This window comes from Schistocerca serialis, chromosome 1 (assembly GCF_023864345.2).
Source record: "Schistocerca serialis cubense isolate TAMUIC-IGC-003099 chromosome 1, iqSchSeri2.2, whole genome shotgun sequence".
Taxonomy (NCBI): domain Eukaryota; kingdom Metazoa; phylum Arthropoda; class Insecta; order Orthoptera; family Acrididae; genus Schistocerca; species Schistocerca serialis.
The window spans coordinates 1234291775-1234312680 of record NC_064638.1 but is presented as its reverse complement, the minus strand read 5'-3'; the positions used below and the strand labels follow the sequence as shown (position 1 = coordinate 1234312680).

At 41.4% G+C, this 20906-nt stretch overlaps 1 protein-coding gene across 2 annotated transcripts in view; it reads left to right on the top strand.

The window, feature by feature from the left end:
• The window catches only part of LOC126419177 (uncharacterized), a 291871-nt gene that overhangs the window by 263970 nt on the left and 6995 nt on the right, over positions 1-20906 (top strand). For both annotated transcript variants that reach the window (XM_050086310.1, XM_050086319.1), the window contains one exon: positions 2165-2327. In XM_050086310.1, coding sequence (XP_049942267.1) covers positions 2165-2327 — 163 coding nt within the window. The remainder of the gene's footprint in view (positions 1-2164; positions 2328-20906) is intronic.

Below are 20906 nucleotides of genomic sequence, written 5' to 3'. Positions count from 1 at the left end.
TGAGTTAGCCAAGATTAAAGTTGATTATAAATTATTCATCAATTTTGTCTGATTGTCAAAAGGCTGTTCCTCACACCATTAGCAAGAGCTCATTATATTCGACCAAGAAAAGTTTGTTTCATTTTTGGGACAAACCAGTTCAGAGGTAATACAGAAGTTCAAAAATGTGCTTTGACTTCTACTATGAGCAAAGAACGTGTGGAGTTTGACTATTCACGTTTGGAATTACTGTAAGTTATGTTAAAGCTGTTACAGTTGTCTTTGTTTTTCTTAAAATAAAAATTAATTTGCTCAATATTTGACTTTTGGAAAAGTTTATCTGTTCATGTAGGTTGTTTCTGTGCTATTTTGGGATTTGCCACAACACTCTTCATGCTCTGAGAACATGCACTTTTTTTCAGGTGCAAATTCCCAGCATTTTTACATTTAACAGTTGAAAACAAAGTCAAGTGGAAATTAGAATCAAACTTAGCTTGAGGGGTAACATTTCAACAATCTGCAAAAATATGATCCAAATTTGTCACAACAAAGATGTATGAGCTGCTTTGATAGCAAACTGTAATAAACTTGCTGTACAGTAAACAAATTTTCAGCATCTAGATAGTTGTACCTAAAACATCGAGCAGAATCACAAATTTCAGCATGGGAGTTCGCTTATATAATAAGCAACAATAAAGCAAACTTGGTAATTTATTCATACCTATCACAATACGGAAAAACTGGCCTACACAAAACCATGGCTAGTGGTCCCACCATACTGCTTTTCAAACTGTATTGTGGCGTGGCTTCATGTGAGACCTGTATGCACATCCTGTAAAAATTCAACAAAATTGGAGAGGGTCAAGTGGAAATCATTATGTCACTTAACATGGACTGATTCTGGAAACACATCTTTAGGCAAGGTGTAGCACCACCATGAATATGAAATGTGAGAAAGGTGAAAGAATGATGGATGGCACTGGGAAATGTTAAGGATTTGTCTTATCAAATCAAAAGTGGAATGTGTAGCTTTAAAATTAACACTTTTTTTCAGGAAAAAGTTTTCATTGTATAAAAATGTGCAGTAAGAACAGTATATGTCAATCACCCATAATGTGCCTTAATAGGCAAATCATGAAAGAGTTTTGCATTATTGTTGCAGTTACACAGAGCATATTTTCTTTAAGGAAATTCATAGTAAACAATCCTCCATTGCAGTTGATAATAATAATAATGATGATGTCTGTAATTTTAATATCACAAAAAATGACCTTCATTGTTCTTCTCTGAATTTTATGGTGGCTAATTATTCTTTTAAAAATGATTGGCCAATTACCAATAATGTAAACTATATGAAGAATGGCTTTGAAAGCAAACAGAAAATGTTTCTGCTTGACATCCATTTCAGTTCTACAGACAGTTTAAATTAAGAAACTTGTAGAGCATGTAGTGTACAAAAAGAGCATATTTATATTTTTGTGAAATTATTGTCTCATTATAAAACTTATTTGCAAAAGGGCAACATGCAGCCATATAAAAAATCAAAACTGACTTAAGTAGCTTGTATTGTAATTCAATCCACAAATTACACTACGTTGTGTAAATGATCTAGGGAGCATGTAACTAACTTTCAAGTTATGAAACGATTGAAGGTATTGGCAGAAGAAAGTGCTAACCTCAAGAGTGTCATTTTCAGTTATTGCTAGAAAGAATAAATTCAAAGATAAGAATATTAATACAATAATACTACAAAATTATAGTAGGAAAGTTCCCGTAGAATATAAACAGTTTAGGAGGATCTAGCCAGCACCAAGTAGGGGCACAGGTGTGTGTGTGTGTGTGTGTGTGTGTGTGTGTGTGTGTGTGTGTGTGTGTGTGTGTGTGTGAGAGAGAGAGAGAGAGAGAGAGAGAGAGAGAGAGAGAGAGAGAGAGATGTGGCTCCTTTATTCCTCATACATAATACAAAATAGTTCATATATTAGACAGGTCTAATTGGTACCAGGATGTGTGGTGAATTTGAAAAGATAACATGTAGTTAAGCTGTGCAAAATTGAGGATGCACATTCTTCCACCAATCCCTTCAACTGATGTAGCGAGAAAATATGAAGAGGGGTCCGAAGTGATTTAAGTATAAGTGTAGGTTAAGCACCAGCCTGACTAAAAACTTTATGGCATTGCATTTTAGTGACCGAGCTCCAGAGTGCTTTAAAAGATCTCTCAGAAAATGATTTCCAAAAGAAATATGGAGCAAAGAAGCCCGGCCTGAATGCACCTCTGATATTTTCATGCCGTTCTGGAGCAAGAAGCTTAAAAGCCTTGCAGCTCGCGCTGGATCTTGGATACACAAAGTAAGTTTATTAATAAAGAAATATAAAACAATTGAAAGTCCTGGATGGATTAACAACAACATGGAAAGGCTAAATTACTGCTACTCACCACTTAGAGGAGACAATGAATCACAGACATACACAATGAAAAAGACTGCTTAGGTGTTTAAGCTTGCAGAAGAAGTCCTTCTTCTGAAGTAGAAAAACTCGTTCACACAAGCACAACTTGCATACAAAAGGCCAGTCTCCAGGTGCTGGAGCCCAACTGTGACTGCATCTGAAGTGAACAGCAATCTGCTAGGTGGGTTGTGGGGTGAGGTGAGGAGGGGAAGGGAAGGGATAGCAAGGGTGGGAGAAAATGCTAGTTCTGCCTTTGGTAGTGTGCAGGGATGTGGCAGTGACAGGATAGATTGTAGATTTACTGTCAGGAAGCTGTACTGGGGGGTTGGGGGGAGGGAGGGAGGAGAAGAAGAGTGAATTACAGAAGGGAAAAGGACCAGTAGGTGTGTGGACAGGGAGAATCCAGAAGGTGCAGGTTGTGATGCAGTCAATGAAGTGAGTCACATCATTTTGGTGGCATGTTCAGCACCTGGGTGGTCCAGCTGTCTCTTGGCCTCAGTTCGGTGGTGGCCATTCTTGTGGACAGACAGCTGTTAGTTGTCATGCCCATCCAGAAAGCAGCAGTGGTTGCAGTTTAGTTGGTAGACCACACAGTTGGTTTCACAGCTGGCCCTGCCTTTGGTGGGGTAGGAGAGTCCTGTGACAGAACTGGAGTATTTGGCAGTGGGAGGATGTATGGGATTGCATCTGGGATTGAGAGTGAGGGTGGCTTGGGGATGGACAAGGATATTGTATGGGTTGGTGGATGGTGGAATACCACTGTGGTTATAAGCCATAGCGATTACCTAGAGGAGGTACTCCACCAGTTGTCAGATATGCTCCCCCTGCAACCCTGCCACAGTAACCCCATTCCAGAAATCAGAAGTCCCTTTGCAAATCTGTAGGTCCATCCCAGAACCCCTCCTCTGAGTCTCTATTCTCCCCCCCCCCCCTCCCCCCACCTTCTACACGCTTTTTAAGACCGTAAAATGAACCACACAGGATGATTCAGTGTGGCTGGTTACTGTGCCTCCACAAAGAGAATCTCTGTTCTTGTGGACCATCACCTTCAACCTATTACATGTAATTTATCCTCCTGTATAAATGACACCAACTATTTTCTACACGACTCTCCACAGTTCCTGTTCCTTTACCACCTGGCAGCTACCTCCCTCTATACTAACATCTCCATTGCCCATGGCCTTGATGCTATTGAGCACTACATGTCCCAATGACTGACTGACTCCAAAACTACACTCTCCTTCCTGGTCACCATGACTAACTATATCCTCACCCACAATTACTTCCCTTTGAAGGCATCACCTACAAAAAAATCCACAGTGCAGCAGTGGGCATCCATGTGACACCATTCAATGCTAGTCTTTTCATGGGCCGCCTAGACACATCCTAAACCCATCACATAGTTCAAATCAACCAACGACATATTGATCTGGACCATGGGTGAGGACACCCTATCCACATTCCTCCATAACCCCAATACTTTCTCCCTCATTCACTTCATCTGATCCTCCTCAACCCAGTAAGCTACCTACCTTTATGTTGACCTCAGCTTGAAGGATGGTTACATCAGTACCTTCTTCCACACTGAACTTCTATCTAACAACAACACCTCTACTTTGACAGCTGCCTCTCCTTCAATACAAAAAAGCCTAGCCTAGCTACACATGGTCATCGCAACAGTAGTGATGATCAGTCCCTCTCCAAATATGCAAAAGGTCCCACTGAAGCCTTCATGAACTGAAATTGCCCTCCCAACCTTGTCCAGTAACAGATCTCTCATACCTTGTCTCACCAGTCACCTACCACTCCCCTTGTACTTACTATCTGGCGACAAAGGAGCACTCCTCTCATGACTCAGTACCACTCTCTTGTGACAAAGAAGCATTCCTCTCGTGACTCACTATGACCCAGGATGGGAGCAACAAAATCACATTCTTCACTAGGGTTTCTACTACCTCTCATTGTGCCCTGAAATTAGTATCCTCCCTACCCTCCCACATTAGTCTTCTGCCATTATGAAACCTCCACAATACCCTCCCCCATTCCTGTGGCCCGCAACCCTTTGCCTCAAGGCTCATGTCCCTTCAATAGACTTAGATGTGGGACTTGTCCCACACATATTCTACCATCTCCTACCCCATCAAAGGCAGGGCCACCTGTAAAAGTACACATGTGATCTGTGCGGATTTCTACGCAGGCGTAACAACTGACAAGCTGTTTGTCCACATGAAAGCCACTGCCAAGCTGTTGCCATGAAAGCCACTGCCAAGCTGTGGCCAGGGGACAGCTAGACCACCCATCTGCTGAACATACCTCCCAAAATGATGTGCTTCTTCAAAAGCTGCAACATCTGGATTTTCGTGCCAACACCAGTTTCTCTGAATTGTGCATGTGAGATCACTACCTACAACATATCCTTCATTCCCTTTAACTCCCCTGGCCTTTGCCTTTGTTAGTCTATATCCTTCACTCACCTATCCCCTTGCCTGCTCCCTCTCCAGCACTGCACACACTTTCTATCTCACTAATGCACCAAGTCTTTTCGCTTCTCTCCTCTTCCCCCCCCCCCCCCCCCCTCCCCCTCCAGGCCCCCAGCACAGCATCCCGACATTGCACCGAGCAGGATTTTCCTATCCCCACCACTTCCTGCATGCACATGCTTCCCCCCCCCCCCTCCCCCCGCCCCCAACCTCTCTCTCACACACACAGAGGCAGTCTAGCGTCTTCACCCACCCATGCATCCTCATTGCCCCCACCACAAGCTCCAATAGATTGTAGCTCACATCAGATGCAGTTGCAGTCAAGCCCGAGTGCCCAGAGACATTAGCTATGCACGTGTGAGTTGTGCTTGTATGAAAGCTTAAGCATTTTAGCAGTTTTGTGCCTGTCTGCGAATCAGTGCCTCATTTATGTGGTGACTAGCAATCTATCCCTTCCAATGAAGAAATATAATACGATGTAATTTAATTATTAGTAGAAGCACAGTTGTGATATTTTGTGACAGAACTAAAACTGCTTTCTTACTACATTTAGTATAGTGCATAGAAAATATGCCACATCATTAAACGTACAGTGTGCTGTCATGAAACCCATTTGCCTATTTGAAGAAGATAACCTCATCTATTTTTACATTGAAACCACAATCAAGTCCAAATCAATATGCAGGGTCAGAACATCAACACCAGCATAGTCAGAACAGAACTGAAGTAAGTGCTGGACTGACAAGGAGAGGTTCCCAGTAGTGGATCGACTTTCTGAAGCCATCTATACAATGAAGTAGGTTAAGGTCCCTGGTGTTAGACCCTGAAGCCATTCACCCTGGTGAGCCATCATTTGCAAGTAATTGACGGGGGGAAAAAAACATTTTGGAATTTTGCATGATGCTCTACTGTTTTAAAATAGTAGTATTTTACAAACTGGTTGCATAGCATAATGGTTATAGTGCTAGCCTCATATGCAAAAGGTTGTGGGTTTTAATCTTGTTAGGTGCTTTGACATCTTATATTTAGTATTTTATTCATCTTCAGCAACTGTAATTGTATATAATGAAATAATAAGCAACCAGTTGCTTTATCTGAAACCAAGTTTTTAGTTTATTAAAAATGTGTGTTCCTGAATATTGGACCTCTTTTTGGACCGAGGTAAGTGATTCTAGGAATAAGAACAATGTACATAAAGACCTGAATCACTTACCTTGGTCCAAAAAGGGGTCCAATATTCAGAAACACACATTTTTAATAAATTGCCATCAACCATTAAAAACTTGGTTTCAGATAAAGCACAGTTTAAACAGAGTTTGAAAGACTTTTTGATAGGCAACTCCTTCCACTCCATAGATGAATATCTTAACAGATACTGTTAAGCTTAAGTAAAAATATCTGTTAGATTTTAGTTTTGACAACACTTGGTCACAACAGTCAAGATTAGGTATTTTGTGTATGATAAATTTATTAATAGTGCATAACTGTGTTTCATTCTGACAGCGTGTTAATTCTGTAAATATTAGCAGTTCCAGTTTACTGCATTGTATTAACCTATTTCGACTATCTTCTGACAAATAATCAGGGTAGTAAGTATTATATTCAAATGTTTTATGTTTTTATGGTATACTTTCTGACATGTTCTACACCCACGAGAATCATGTCATTTTTTGGGTCTATGGAACAAAAACTGAATCTAATCTCTAATATAATCTAATCTAAAAGAAATTTAATTTCTTTATCAGTTTTGGGCACCTAGTGCCCATAGTCAAAATTTATATCTGTCACATTATTTGTGACTGTCTACAATAAGAAGCATGCAGCAAAATGCCATGGCCCTAAGCTAATAGATGCTTGCTTACATGTAAGCAATACAATACTGAATCCATTAATACAATAAGAACTCGTAGATGCATAAATGTAAGCTTATATGAACTCTTACTATATTAATGGATGCAGTATTGTATTATGTACTGCTGCTGTATTTTTTTAGAACCATGGCATTTTGCTGTATGCATCTTATTATTGACACTCGCAAATAACTCATTAGGTATAACCGTCTGAAGAAGGAACCAGTTAAGAAATTAAATTCCTTTTATGGTACTGGTTGCTTATTATTTTGTTATACATCTTATATTTTTATATCTTAATTGAAATGACTTAGACAATTATTTTTATTCAATTAATTGGTTTAAATGTACTTTTTAAATTTCTATTCCTTTGTCACATTATTTTAATCATCATATTAACTTCTTCAGTTACTCTCATTTTTAATTCCTGTCATTCATTTTTCAGCGGAAATCATTGTGCATGTGATGTTAATGATTGCCATGTTTTAACATCAATTTAATTTCTTCCATTTCATCATCATTTATTTTGTTCATGTTATTACATTTGTTATATATATTCCTCATTTTGATTGAGTTTTTATGTGCTTATAATCCATTTTTGCATTGAAATCAGCTTAATTTTTTCCCATAGTTCAAAAAGCGTTAATGTTTTAAATGTTTTTATGATTACTATCACTCAAGATTGACTGGAATACTCTCTTTCAAATTCTAAAGGTGGCAGGAGTAAAATACAGGGACCGAAAGGCTATTTACAATTTGTACAGAAACCAGATTGGCAGTTATAAGATTCGAGGGACATGAAAGGGAAGCAGTGGTTGGGAAGGGAGTAAGACAGGGTTGTAGCCTCTCCCCGATGTTGTTCAATCTGTATATTGAGCAAACAGTAAACGAAACAAAAGAAAAATTCGGAGTAGGTATTAAAATTCATGGAGAAGAAATAAAAACTTTGAGGTTCGCCAATGACATTGTAATTCTGTCAGAGACAGCAAAGGACTTGAAAGAGCAGTTGAATGGAATGGAAAGTGTCTTGAAAGGAGGATATAAGATGAACATCAACAAAAGCAAAACAAGGATAATGGAATGTAGTCTAATTAAGTCGGGTGATGCTGAGGGAATTAGATTAGGAAATGAGACACTTAAAGTAGTAAAGGAGTTTTGCTATTTGGGGAGCAAAATAACTGATGATGGTCGAAGTAGAGAGGATATAAAATGTAGAGTGGCAATGGCAAGGAAAGCATTTCTGAAGAAGATAAATTTGTTAACATCGAGTATAGATTTAAGTGTCAGGAAGTAGATCACATAACTAATGAGGAAGTATTGAATAGGATTGGGGAGAAGAGAAGTATGTGGCGCAACTTGACCAGAAGAAGGGATCGGTTGGTAGGACATGTTCTGAGGCATCAAGGGATCACCAATTTAGTATTGGAGGGCAGCGTGGATGGTAAAAATCGTAGAGGGAGACCAAGAGATGAATACACTAAGCAGATTCAGAAGGATGTAGGTTGCAGTAGGTACTGGGAGATGAAAAAGCTTGCACAGGATAGAGTAGCATGGAGAGCTGCATCAAACCAGTCTCAGGACTGAAGACCACAACAACAACAACATCATTCAAGAAAACATACAAGGGTAAGTCAATTATTATCTGCAAAGTACTTATAAAATTTTATTGTAGTCAAATAGGGGACTTACAAGAACATCATTTTTCAACATTCTCCTTGGTTTCAACGCACTTGGTCCATCGTTGTACAAGCTTCCTTGTGCCCTCATAAAAGAAGGTTCTCAGTTGAGCTGTGGGGCGGAATGCACCGCTTCTTTCACTGCTTCATCCAAGGCAAATCAATGGACCCTTCACGCCTGTTTGAGTGGACAAAACAAGTGATAGTCAGAAGGAGCAAGATCGGGGGACTACATGGAGGATGGCTGGCTCTGAGCACTATGGGACTTAACATCTGAGGTCATCAGTCCCCTAGAACTTAGAACTACTTAAACCTAACTAACCTAAGGACATCACACACAACCAAGCCCGATACATGGAGGATGATCCAGTACTTCAAATTTGAGTTTCTGGGGCGTTTCAAGCAGTGTGGGCAGCAGTGTGTGGATGGGCATTGTTGTGCAACAACACAACACCTTTTGACAGCAATCCTCGGCATTTGCTTTGAATTGCAGGCTTTAGCCTGGCAGTAAGCATCTCACTGTAACGTACATTGTTTACTATTGTGCCCCTTTCCCCATAATGTTCCAGTACTCAACATATGTGCGTCCCAAAAAGCTGTAAGCATCAGATTTCCTGTGGACGACTGGTTCTTGAACTTTTACTTGCATGGTGAATTTGGGTGTTTCCATTCCATACTCTGCTGTTTACTCTCCGGCTCGTAAAGATGGATCCATGTTTCGTCACCAGTAATGATCCTGTCTAAGAAAGTGCCCCCTTCATTACCATAGCGATCCAAATCGTTTTTGCATATGTCCAAATTTGTTTGTGCAACTATGTGAGTTTTTTTGGGGCCCATCTCGCACAAACCTTATGAAATCCAAGTCTGTTGTGGGTGATTTCATACATAGAACCATGACTAATTTGCAGACAATGTGCCACTTTGTCAATAGTTAATCAGCTGTCTAAGAGAAACATTTCACATGAACACTCAATAGTTTCTTCATCTGTGGCAGTAAACGGTCGTCCGGCTCCTTCAGCATGCGTAACACTTGTGTGACCATTTCGGAATTCTTCAATCAATTCTTACACACTGTTGTAGCAAAACACTGTTCCCGTACTGTACTGAAAGTCTTCGATGAATTTCGGCCCCTGATACGCCTTTTGATCACAAAAAATGGATCACTGAATGTTGCTCTTCTTTGGTGCAAATAGACACCGGAGCAGCCATGATTAACAGCACGGCAGTGATAACAAAACTAACCTAGCAGCTTGAAAATTGCAAAGATATAACAACAAACAAACAAAGCATGCATCATCAACGTGAAAAGACAAAATAAACAAAAATATAACAAAATTGTGGATAATAATTGGCTTACCCTTGTACATCTTGCAAAGAAAATTACTGTTGCGACACCACTGCACATATAAATGGATTATTTTGTCCTTTGCTATTTAATCAATAGATTGGCATTTTAAGATAGATAAATAAAAATATTTAAATAATTAACTTTACTTGCACAAAGATTCAAACTGGAAAACAAATGACATGAATTGAAACTGAAAGCAATTGAAAAAGTTGACAGGACATTTAAAAAAACATTACAAGGGGCAGAAATAAAAAAAATGCCTTTATCCCAGTTAACTGAACAAAAATAATTATCAAATTCATTTCAGTAAAGATTTAAAAATAAATGACTTCAAAGTACATAGCCAGATTTGAACCTACAATCTTTTGCATATGAGGCTAGTATTATAACCATTACGCTACACAACCAGTTTGTAAAATGCCACTATTTTAAAGCAATAGAGCACCACAGAAAATTCCAATTTTTTTTTTGTCAGTTAGCTGCAAATTATGGCCTACCAGGGTGAATGATTGCAGGGTGTAATACCTGGGACATTAACCTACGTCCCCATATAGACGGTCTCAAAAAGCGATTCCACTGCGGAGGCCTCTCTTCGTGAAAGTGCTGGTATTTATACAAACTTCAAATCTTCCAGCATATATGAACAAACATTACAAACATAAGTATTTCAAGTATATTCCAGAAATTATAAATTGAGTTTCCAGTGTGGAAGAGGGGGGGCGGGGGATCATTTCTTGAACTGAAGCCCATTCTGTCTACATTTTGCCAATCACACCTATAATAGCTTTTTATTGCTCAACCCCCCCTCCCAGTCGCTGCAATATCCTGGTCAGACCCTGTGCTTCTTCTGCACCCATTTCCCTACCTTATGGCTCCTAAATGCATGACTGCCTCTGCCGTAAGACACGCACTATGCACCATTCTACCGGCACCTATACCAGCCGTGTAACTGACAAAACATGTATCATCAGAGACAGAGAGGGAGCCACCTGTGAAATGACATGTCATGTACCAGCTGTTATGTAAATACTGTCTGGTCATCTACATTGGTATGACACCACCAAGTTATCATTTAGGACAAATGGGCATGGACAGAATTGTATAATGGCAACACACAATATATCTTGTTGCAGAGCATGCTTTACAACATGATAGTCGTGATCTCAGTGCCTGATTCACCACACATGCCATCTAGATTTTCCCCCCAGACACCAGTTTCTCAGAATTCCACAGATGGGAACTGGTGTTACAACATAGCCTTGTCCTCGCCAATCACTTCGCCTTAATTTATGTAATTATTTTATTTAATTTCCTTAGTCTCAACATTTCTTCTCTGTAACTGTTCCTCTCTTGATTCCCTCTTAGTTTTCTGTATCTTTTATTTCTGACTATCTATATTTTCCTGCCACACACCTCCACCATATATAATGCACTTAGATTTCTGCTCTTATTAACTGTTGTACAATGTTTTAGCAGTAATCTCTGTCTCATGTATTACTGTACCTTCCACCTTTAAGATTTCAGGTTTTCAAAGCCCATCCAGTGCAGTTGACAACAATTAATCTTTCCATCTCAACCCACTTGGGGTTCTGGGTGACTTTTCCAAACTCTGTCCATTTCCTAAACTTTGCCAGTCCTTTTCCTTCATCTCTCTTCCTTCTCCTTCAACCCTTCTGCCAGAAGAAGGAGTTACTGGCTCGGAAAGCTTGCACATTGCTTTAATCTCTATGTGTGTTTTCTCCTGCTGCCACTTGGTAAATGGACTTTTTTTTTATCTATCCAATTGTATTATCTGGACTGTAGTAGGACTTGATGTGGAGGATGTGGGTGACATCTCTGTGGTTTTGTCTTCTTGTTGATGGGTCATAATCTTTGATTTCTTATGTGATGTCTGACAAGTGACAAAGCATATCATACATCGTAAAATAACACTTTAGTAACTTTTCTGATAGTCCTACTTTCTGCATAAGTGTAAAAGTCCAAATCAAGTCTCCTGGGCTGTATCTCACTGCCCAGGGCTTGGCATTGTAGTCCTGTCATCCAGGGATGATAATGTGAACAAGCTGCTTGCGTTTTCAGTCCTGGTCATGAGCTGTTTCGCGTAATGATTGTGATTATTGTCCAGTTTAAATGAGCAGTGTATCTGTTGCCTTGCGACCATGAAGCAGATAAAGCAATGTGAAGCCTGTAGTGTCTTGCTTGCTGTGTTATATGCAAATGTCACATCAGGCAGTATTTCATCCCAGTGTCCCTGTTCTACATCAGCATATACTGAGAACATATCTGCCTGCAACATATTAAAGTGTTCTTTCAGGCTATTCGTATGTGACTGGTAAACAGTTGTCAGACTGTGGCTGACACTGCAACATGAAATTACCTATGTGGGGTGCTCCACGCTTCAAAATGATGTCTGCCGCAAGGAACTTTGGAGTTTCCGTAGCTTCAGTAGTCAGCACAGCCTTACTGACAGCGTAGCAGGTGAGGCAGTCAGTGCTGACTATTACCATCAATTCCCACTTGTTGACTTTGGGAACTCCCCCAAGAAGCCAATTCCAGTTTGATGAAATTTCTTCCCTGTGGAGTTATTGCAGGCAGCTTTAGTACCAGGCAGGAGGTTTGCATGTCTCATTGTCACTGAGAGCTACATCGGCAGTAGCATAGCTACTGGCAGGGTCACACAAGCCAGACAGGCCACAGCGAAGGAGCCTGACAAAGGGAAGGGAGGGTCTCAAGGTGTTTTCCCAGTGAGCTCCACCAGAAATGGTCAGATATGGGCATGGCAACCCCGGTTTCCTGAGTTGGGGACTGGCTATTTGCCACTCCAGGGACCATTGTTAGATGCAGAGTGGAATGTTGTGTGTTTCATGAGAACAGGGGCCTCGTGGACCATGAGTAAGGTACTCAACCTCCCCCCCTCTCCCCCCCCCCCCTCCTCCTCCATATATATATATCTATAAACAAAGATGATGTGACTTACCAAATGAAAGTGTTGGCAGGTCGACAGACACACAAACGAACACAAACATACACACAAAATTCAAGCTTTCGCAACAAACTGTTGCCTCATCAGGAAAGAGGGAAGGAGAGGGAAAGACGAAAGGATGTGGGTTTTAAGGGAGAGGGTAAGGAGTCATTCCAATCCCGGGAGCGGAAAGACTTACCTTAGGGGGAAAAAAGGACGGGTATACACTCGCACACACACACATATCCATCCACACATATACAGACACAAGCAGACATATATGAATGATGAAATTTTCCCCCCTAAGGTAAGTCTTTCCGTTCCCGGGATTGGAATGACTCCTTACCCTCTCCCTTAAAACCCACATCCTTTCGTCTTTCCCTCTCCTTCCCTCTTTCCTGATGAGGCAACAGTTTGTTGCGAAAGCTTGAATTTTGTGTGTATGTTTGTGGTCGTTTGTGTGTCTGTCGACCTGCCAGCACTTTCATTTGGTAAGTCAAATCATCTTTGTTTTTAGATATATATTTCCTACATGGAATGTTTCCATATATATATATATATATATATATATATATATATATATATATATATATATATATATATATATATATATATAATAAACATACACACAAAATTCAAGCTTTCGCAACAAACTGTTGCCTTATCAGGAAAGAGGGAAGGAGAGGGAAAGACGAAAGGAAGTGGGTTTTAAGGGAGAGGGTAAGGAGTCATTCCAATCCCGGGAGCGGAAAGACTTACCTTAGGGGGAAGAATGGACGGGTATACACTCGCACACACACACACACACACACATATCCATCCACACATATACAGACATATTTAAAGACCTCTTTAAATATGTCTGCTTGTGTCTGTATATGTGTGGATGGATATGTGTGTGTGTGTGCGAGTGTATACCCGTCCTTTTTTCCCCCTAAGGGAAGTCTTTCCGCTCCCGGGACGGGATTGGAATGACTCCTTACCCTCTCCCTTAAAACCCACTTCCTTTCGTCTTTCCCTCTCCTTCCCTCTTTCCTGATGAGGCAACAGTTTGTTGCGAAAGCTTGAATTTTGTGTGTATGTTTGTGGTTGTTTGTGTGTCATATAAAAACAAAGATGATGTGACTTACCAAATGAAAGTGCTGGCAGGTCGACAGAAACACAAACAAACACACAAAATTCAAGCTTTCGCAACAAACTGTTGCCTCATCAGGAAAGAGGGAAGGAGAGGGAAAGACGAAAGGATGTGGGTTTTAAGGGAGAGGGTAAGGAGTCATTCCAATCCCGGGAGCGGAAAGACTTACCTTAGGGGGAAAAAAAGGACGGGTATACACTCGCACACACACACACATATCCATCCACACATATACAGACACAAGCACACATATTTATGGTCTTTAAATAAAGACAGCTCACTTGGTCAGTCCATCCAAGAAGTAGTCCTGGGATTATAGTAACAGGGTACTAGTCTGCAGTAACACTTTCATTGCAATCTAGAGGGCAGAGGGAGTCTTGAGGAAGTCTCCTCTTTGTATATTCAAAAGGTGATATTGCTGGGTCCTTAAAAAGAGTTAAATGACATTTTAATGGAATGCTTCTCATTGAAACTGCCACATCAAACCAAGTATCTAAGTACCGAGATGCAGGGCCTTAGGTGAATACCCTGTTGAGGTTGAGTTTCATAACACTCTCACCTTTTGTAAAGGCAGGGTTACCTGCTGCAATATAATGGAGATGTCCCCACTACCCACACAACCAACTCCTCCTGTAAATAAGGAAAAACATCACACAAAAAGTCATTTGAAACTGAAAAAAGTACCAGCAAAACCAGCAAACTCCCTTTCTGGTGCTGATTGTTCTGTTGAGAACACTTGGTATCCAGATGGGGAACCAGGGAGCTGGGCACCATCTGTTGTGTCCCATGACTTCTGAGGTAAATTACCACCAAGGAAGAAGGATAAGGACAACCATCGCTAATCAGTGGTTGCCACAGGGACTTTCCTGTTGCTCTGAAACTTAAATGGATACTGAACCCATTTGGAAGAACTACAGCTTCCAGTCCAGGAAAGACAGTTCTACATCTGGTTACAAGAAACTAATTTTAAAGTAACCAACACACCCGCATTTTGGGGCTACCACCCATAAAATGTTATTGGAGACAGGATTAAGGCTGGAGTGACTGTTTTCATTCCTGACAGGTACCACTACTCTCTTTCCCTCTTATCATGGCCATACAAATAGTTGCAGTGGAAGTTTTCTCACCAGTTGAAATCACAGTGTGTTCTTTATATCTTTCTCCTCATGATCTGTTGGATGCAGATGCACTGACAGACCTCATCTGGGCACTCCCCCACACTCATTCCACCTTGTGGGTGACTTCCATGCACACAATGTGCTGTTGGATGTGGTTGCCACTTGCTCCAGGGGTCGAATTATCAAGCACCTCTTCCACTCAGAGAATCTCTGCCTTTTGAGCTCTGGTCAGGTGACACACTTCTCTACAGCTACAGGGTCATCTTCAGCCATTGACCTTCTGTTTTTGCTCCTCAGCTATTTTAGGCTCAGTTCTGATAAGAGGTCACAGATTTGCATTCAGTGACTACTTTCTGGTGTAGATTCATTGGCTGACTCAAATGGTGATCAACAGGAGACCACGAGGATGAATGGCTCAAAGGGCAAATTGAATAACAGGATTGTGCCCAGGAGATGGTGGATTGTCACATGTGTGAGCCAATGAGCTGCCACAGATTCCATTCCCCAGTCTAGCAACTATCGCAGACTACAGCCTGTCCCTTGGTGGAATGACGAATGTCACTCGGCAATCAGAGCCAGGTGCACAACTTTGCCAAAATTCAGACACCATCCACCTACAGAAAATCTTTGTGCCTTCAGAAGTGAGAGATCTCAAGAGAGGTGAGTGATAAGCAAATGGAAGAGGAACTCCTGGAAGAACTTCCATTAATTGGTCCACTTCCACTGCACAAGTTTGGGACTCAATAAGGTGGATTTCAGGCAAGGGTGGTACATCTCCCCTTATGGCCTTGTTCAAAAATGGGGTCATGGTGGACGCATCTACAAACATGGCTCAGGTTTCAGCTGAACACTCTCTTACTGTCATGGTGTCATCCAGACAGACTCCTGTTGAGATGAGAGGGCTCTATTTCGTCTCATGAAATGAGAAGCTCTACCATATGCTATTCACCATGTGGGAATTGGAATCAGCTGTGTCCACACCAGAGACAGTGTTCCAGTACAGGATCAAGTTCATTACCATATTTTACAGACATAAGACACACTTTTTTCTTCAAATAATTATCTCCAAAATTCAGGTGCATCTTATACTGGTAATTAATATAAAAATGTTCAGCGTTTGGTTTAAAATTCCCGCCTATCTTAAAAATGGCTATATATTCATTGCCATGAGAAACCCATCCCTATTGGCTGCACTAGATTCAACTGGAATAAGCAGTGCACCAATGTGTTGAGCATGAGTTGTGGAGATTCACAAGTTTGCTAACACTGTCTCCCTCCTGCCCCGCCACCACAAACCCAGAACACTGTTTAGCCTGTAATGTGTCATTGCTGTCTGTGGTGCCAGTGAACTTGAATTCAAAGTGATTTGTGTTATTGGTAACAGTACAATATTTTTGTTAGTACTTATGAAGTATTTAGAAATCAAGGAGATGACTCACCAAAAGGCAGAAGGGCTGCATTGTTGATAGATACAAAAACAAAAGGTGCAGAGATTGGCTAGGTTTCAGGATATACTTCCTTTTTCAAGTTTGTAGGAAAAACATGCATGTGTCCACGCGCGCCCCCCCCCGCCCCCCCACACACGTGCTACTGCGGGGGGAGAGGGGGGGGGGAGGCGATGAGCTACTTAGGTTTAGACCAGGAAGGTTACAGGAGGGAAGGATGTGCTGTAAGATTTAAATGCTTCACAACCCGCACCATTTGGACCCTCCCCACCACCACTAGCTTTTTTGAGTTGCCAGATGGGAACTATCCTTACAGCACATCCTTGTCTCCCATAATCTTCCTGGCCTAATCCTAAGATAACTCATTGCCCCCACCTCCCACACTACAGTGTGTGTGTGTGTGTGTGTGTGTGTGTGTGCGTGCGTGCGTGCGTGTGTGTGTGTGTGCGCGCGCACCATCCCTTGCCCCAGTATCCCCACCCAAATTGTGCCCCACATTAGCTAGTTGTGTGCTCTCATCTCATGCCCGTCTATGATATCCTGTGCCCAGCCATCTGCCCTCTCCCCCCTCCACCTGTACGCTTAGGTAGCTCACAGACAGCTCCCACTCTTCCAAGAGCTGCTAGTGCCCCCGCCCCCCCCCCCCCAACCTCCTCCCTGCCTCCGGCCTATCTCCGTCCCTCATCCCACTCCACCCTACACCCCCACCTCGCCCCGGTACGATCACCATGGGCCAGGAAAGTGCTGGCAGTCGACTGAGCACAATGTAGGGGGACATGCATTAGCACGTGAGTGAGTGTGTGTCTGTGTTTGTGCATGTTTTTCCTACTAGCTTCAAAAAGGAAATGTATTCCAAAATCCAGCCAATCTCTGTACCTTTTGAGGATACAGCACTTCTGCCTTTCGGTGAGTCATCTCCTTTGTTCCTAAATAAATTGTAATTTTCAACCAGAACTTTATTTATTTATTTATTGTATTATTTGCATGGAGACACCAACTGGTGTTTTTTGCAAACGTCATAGCATTTTTTTACAAGTTTAGTACAGTCATATATACATATGTGATTAATATATTTAAAAACAAAGATGATGTGACTTACCATACAAAAGCGCTGGCAGGTCGATAGATACACAAACAAAACATACATACACACAAAATTCAAGCTTTCGCAACCAATGGTAGCTTCGTCAGGAAAGAGGGAAGGAGAGGGAAAGACGAAAGGATGTGGGTTTTAAGGGAGAGGGTAAGGAGTCATTCCAATCCCGGGAGCGGAAAGACTTACCTTAGGGGGAAAAAAGGACAGGTATACACTCGCGCACACACAATAATATCCATCCGCACATACACAGACACAAGCAGACATTTGTAAAGGAAAAGAGATTGGGCAGAGATGTCTGTTGAGGCGGAAGTTCAGAGGCAAAGATGTTGTTGAAAGACAGGTGAGGTATGAGCAGCGGCAACTTGAAATTAGCGGAGGTTGAGGCCTGGCGGATAACGAGAAGAGAGGATATACTGAAGGGCAAGTTCCCATCTCCGGAGTTCCGACAGGTTGGTGTTAGTGGGAAGTATCCAGATAACCTGGACGGTGTATCACTGTGCCAAGATGTGCTGGCCGTGCACCAAGGCATGTTTAGCCACAGGGTGATCCTCATTACCAACAAATACTGTCTGCCTGTGTCCATTAACAAATACTGTCTGCCTGTGTCCATTCATGCGAATGGACAGTTTGTTGCTGGTCATTCCCACATAGAAAGCTTCACAGTGTAGGCAGGTCAGTTGGTAAATCACGTGGGTGCTTTCACACGTGGCTCTGCCTTTGATCGTGTACACCTTCCGGGTTACAGGACTGGAGTAGGTGGTGGTGGGAGGGTGCATTGGACAGGTTTTACACCGGGGGCGGTTACAAGGGTAGGAGCCAGAGGGTAAGGAAGATGGTTTGGGGATTTCATAGGGATGAACTAAGAGGTTACGAAGGTTAGGTGGATGGCGGAAAGACACTCTTGGTGGAGTGGGGAGGATTTCATGAAGGATGGATCTCATTTCAGGGCAGGATTTGAGGAAGTCGTATCCCTGCTGGAGAGCCACATTCAGAGTCTGATCCAGTCCCGGAAAGTATCCTGTCACAAGTGGGGCACTTTTGGGGTTCTCCTGTGGGAGGTTCTGGGTTTGAGGGGATGAGGAAGTGGCTCTGGTTATTTGCTTCTGTACCAGGTCGGGAGGGTAGTTGCGGGATGTGAATGCTGTTTTCAGGTTGTTGGTGTAATGGTTCAGGGATTCCGGACTGGAGCAGATTCGTGTGCCACGAAGACCTAGGCTGTAGGGAAGGGATCGTTCGATGTGGAATGGGTGGCAGCTGTCATAATGGAGATACTGTTGCTTGTTGGTGGGTTTGATGTGGACGGACGTGTGAAGCTGGCCATTGGACAGATGGAGGTCAATGTCAAGGAAAGTGGCATGGGATTTGGAGTAGGACCAGGTGAATCTGATGGAACCAAATGAGTTGAGGTTGGAGAGGAAATTCTGGAGTTCTTCTTCACTGTGAGTCCAGATCATGAAGATGTCATCAATAAATCTGTACCAAACTTTGGGTTGGCAGGCCTGGGTAACCATGAAGGCTTCCTCTAAGCGACCCATGAATAGGTTGGCGTACGAGGGGGCCATCCTGGTACCCATGGCTGTTCCCTTTAATTGTTGGTACGTCTGGCCTTCAAAAGTGATTACATATACATGATACAAATGTACCATTGTACCTAATAAGGCACAATATTGGGTGTTACATAGTATCTATTACAAATATTCAGATTTTACACAACTGTGTGTGTGTGTGTGTGTGTGTGTGTGTGTGTGTGTGTGTGTGTGTGTGTGTGTGTGTGTCTATATATATATATATATAATTTATTTTAGTTTAATATTAATATTCACTTAAAGAATATAAACACTTGTCAATCAAGAAATATTTCAGTTTCACTTTGAATAAGTTCCCTTTGTGGCACCTTATAGAGCTCGGTAATCTGTTGTACCATATTTGACCACTAATGCACGGACTATGGTCCGTTGTTTTTAATCGTGTTCTTTGCCTGTAGTAGCAGTCTTTATTTCTTGTATTATAGGCATGCATGTCAGAGCACTTTGTTGCTTTGTTTTGATGTGTCACAAAAAATATAATTAATTTGTAAAGATACAGTGAGTAGACTGTGAGGTATTTATGATGAACAAAGATTTCCCTGCATGAATCTCTATACCCTAATCCACGGATAATTCTGATTGCTCTTTTCTGTAGGGTCAATATTCTGTTCATATGTATGTCGGCAGCACGACCCCATATCTCTATACCGTAATTAATCTGTGCAAAAATGGTTCCATAATAAATTGTTTTTAATGTCTGATGTGGGACTACTTTTGATAACTGGCTGATTAGATGTAATGAACTGCTGATTTTATTGCATAAAAATTTGATATGGTTTACCCATCTTAGATTTTCATCTAGGTGAATACCTAGAAATCTGCAGCCTTCTGTGTCCACTACTTCAGTTCCACTTATGTTACTGATAGAGGTTTGGTGTGAGTTTGTAAGTTTAAATGGCAATAACTGAGATTTACTGATATTAACTTTCAAACCTTGATCTTGGAAATAAGTAGTTATTTGACATAGTCCCTCAGTTGCTACCAACGTTAACTCATCATTTTGTTTACCAAGAAATAACAGTGAGGTATCGTCTGCATAGGTTACCAATTGGGAGTTGAAAGGTTGCTCTATATCATTTATGTACACTAGGAAAAGGAAAGGGCCCAAAATTGAGCCCTGGGGTACACCTTGTGTGACTGTTTCATATGTGGACTGGAAATTAATGATCTGATTATTGATTTTGTAAGTCAGCTTTGTACACTGCTTGCGGTTAAATCAATATGTAGCCAGCAATTGCATGGATGCAGCATTTACATTGTATGACTCAAGTTTCCTTAAAAGTAACTCATGGTTTACCGAGTCAAAGGCTTTAGTAAGGTCTAGAAATATGCCTGCTGTTTGTATGCCTTGATCAAGGGCACCGTACGTTTTGTGAAGAAATTCCGTAATTGCTGTGATAGTACTATGATCTTTTCGGAATCCATGTTGTGTCTCTGTTAGGAACTTATTTTTCAAGAAATATTTACTAAGTTGTGTCAGCAGCACAACTTCAAATACTTTGCTGAAGACAGGTATTAATGATATGGGCCTGAAATTTGAAATCCCTTCCTTGGATCCTTTTTTATGCACTGGTTTAACTGTGCTCCATTTCAATACATTTGGAAATGTATGTTCTCTAATACTGCAGTTTACCAAGTGGGTGATTATTTTAACTAATTCCTTATTACATTTTTTAATCACGATACCACTCAAACCATCCCATCCAGATGAGAACTTATTCTTTAGGTTATTTATTATCCTGCCTATTTCTTTTTCACTTACTTGTTTGAATTCAAAAGGT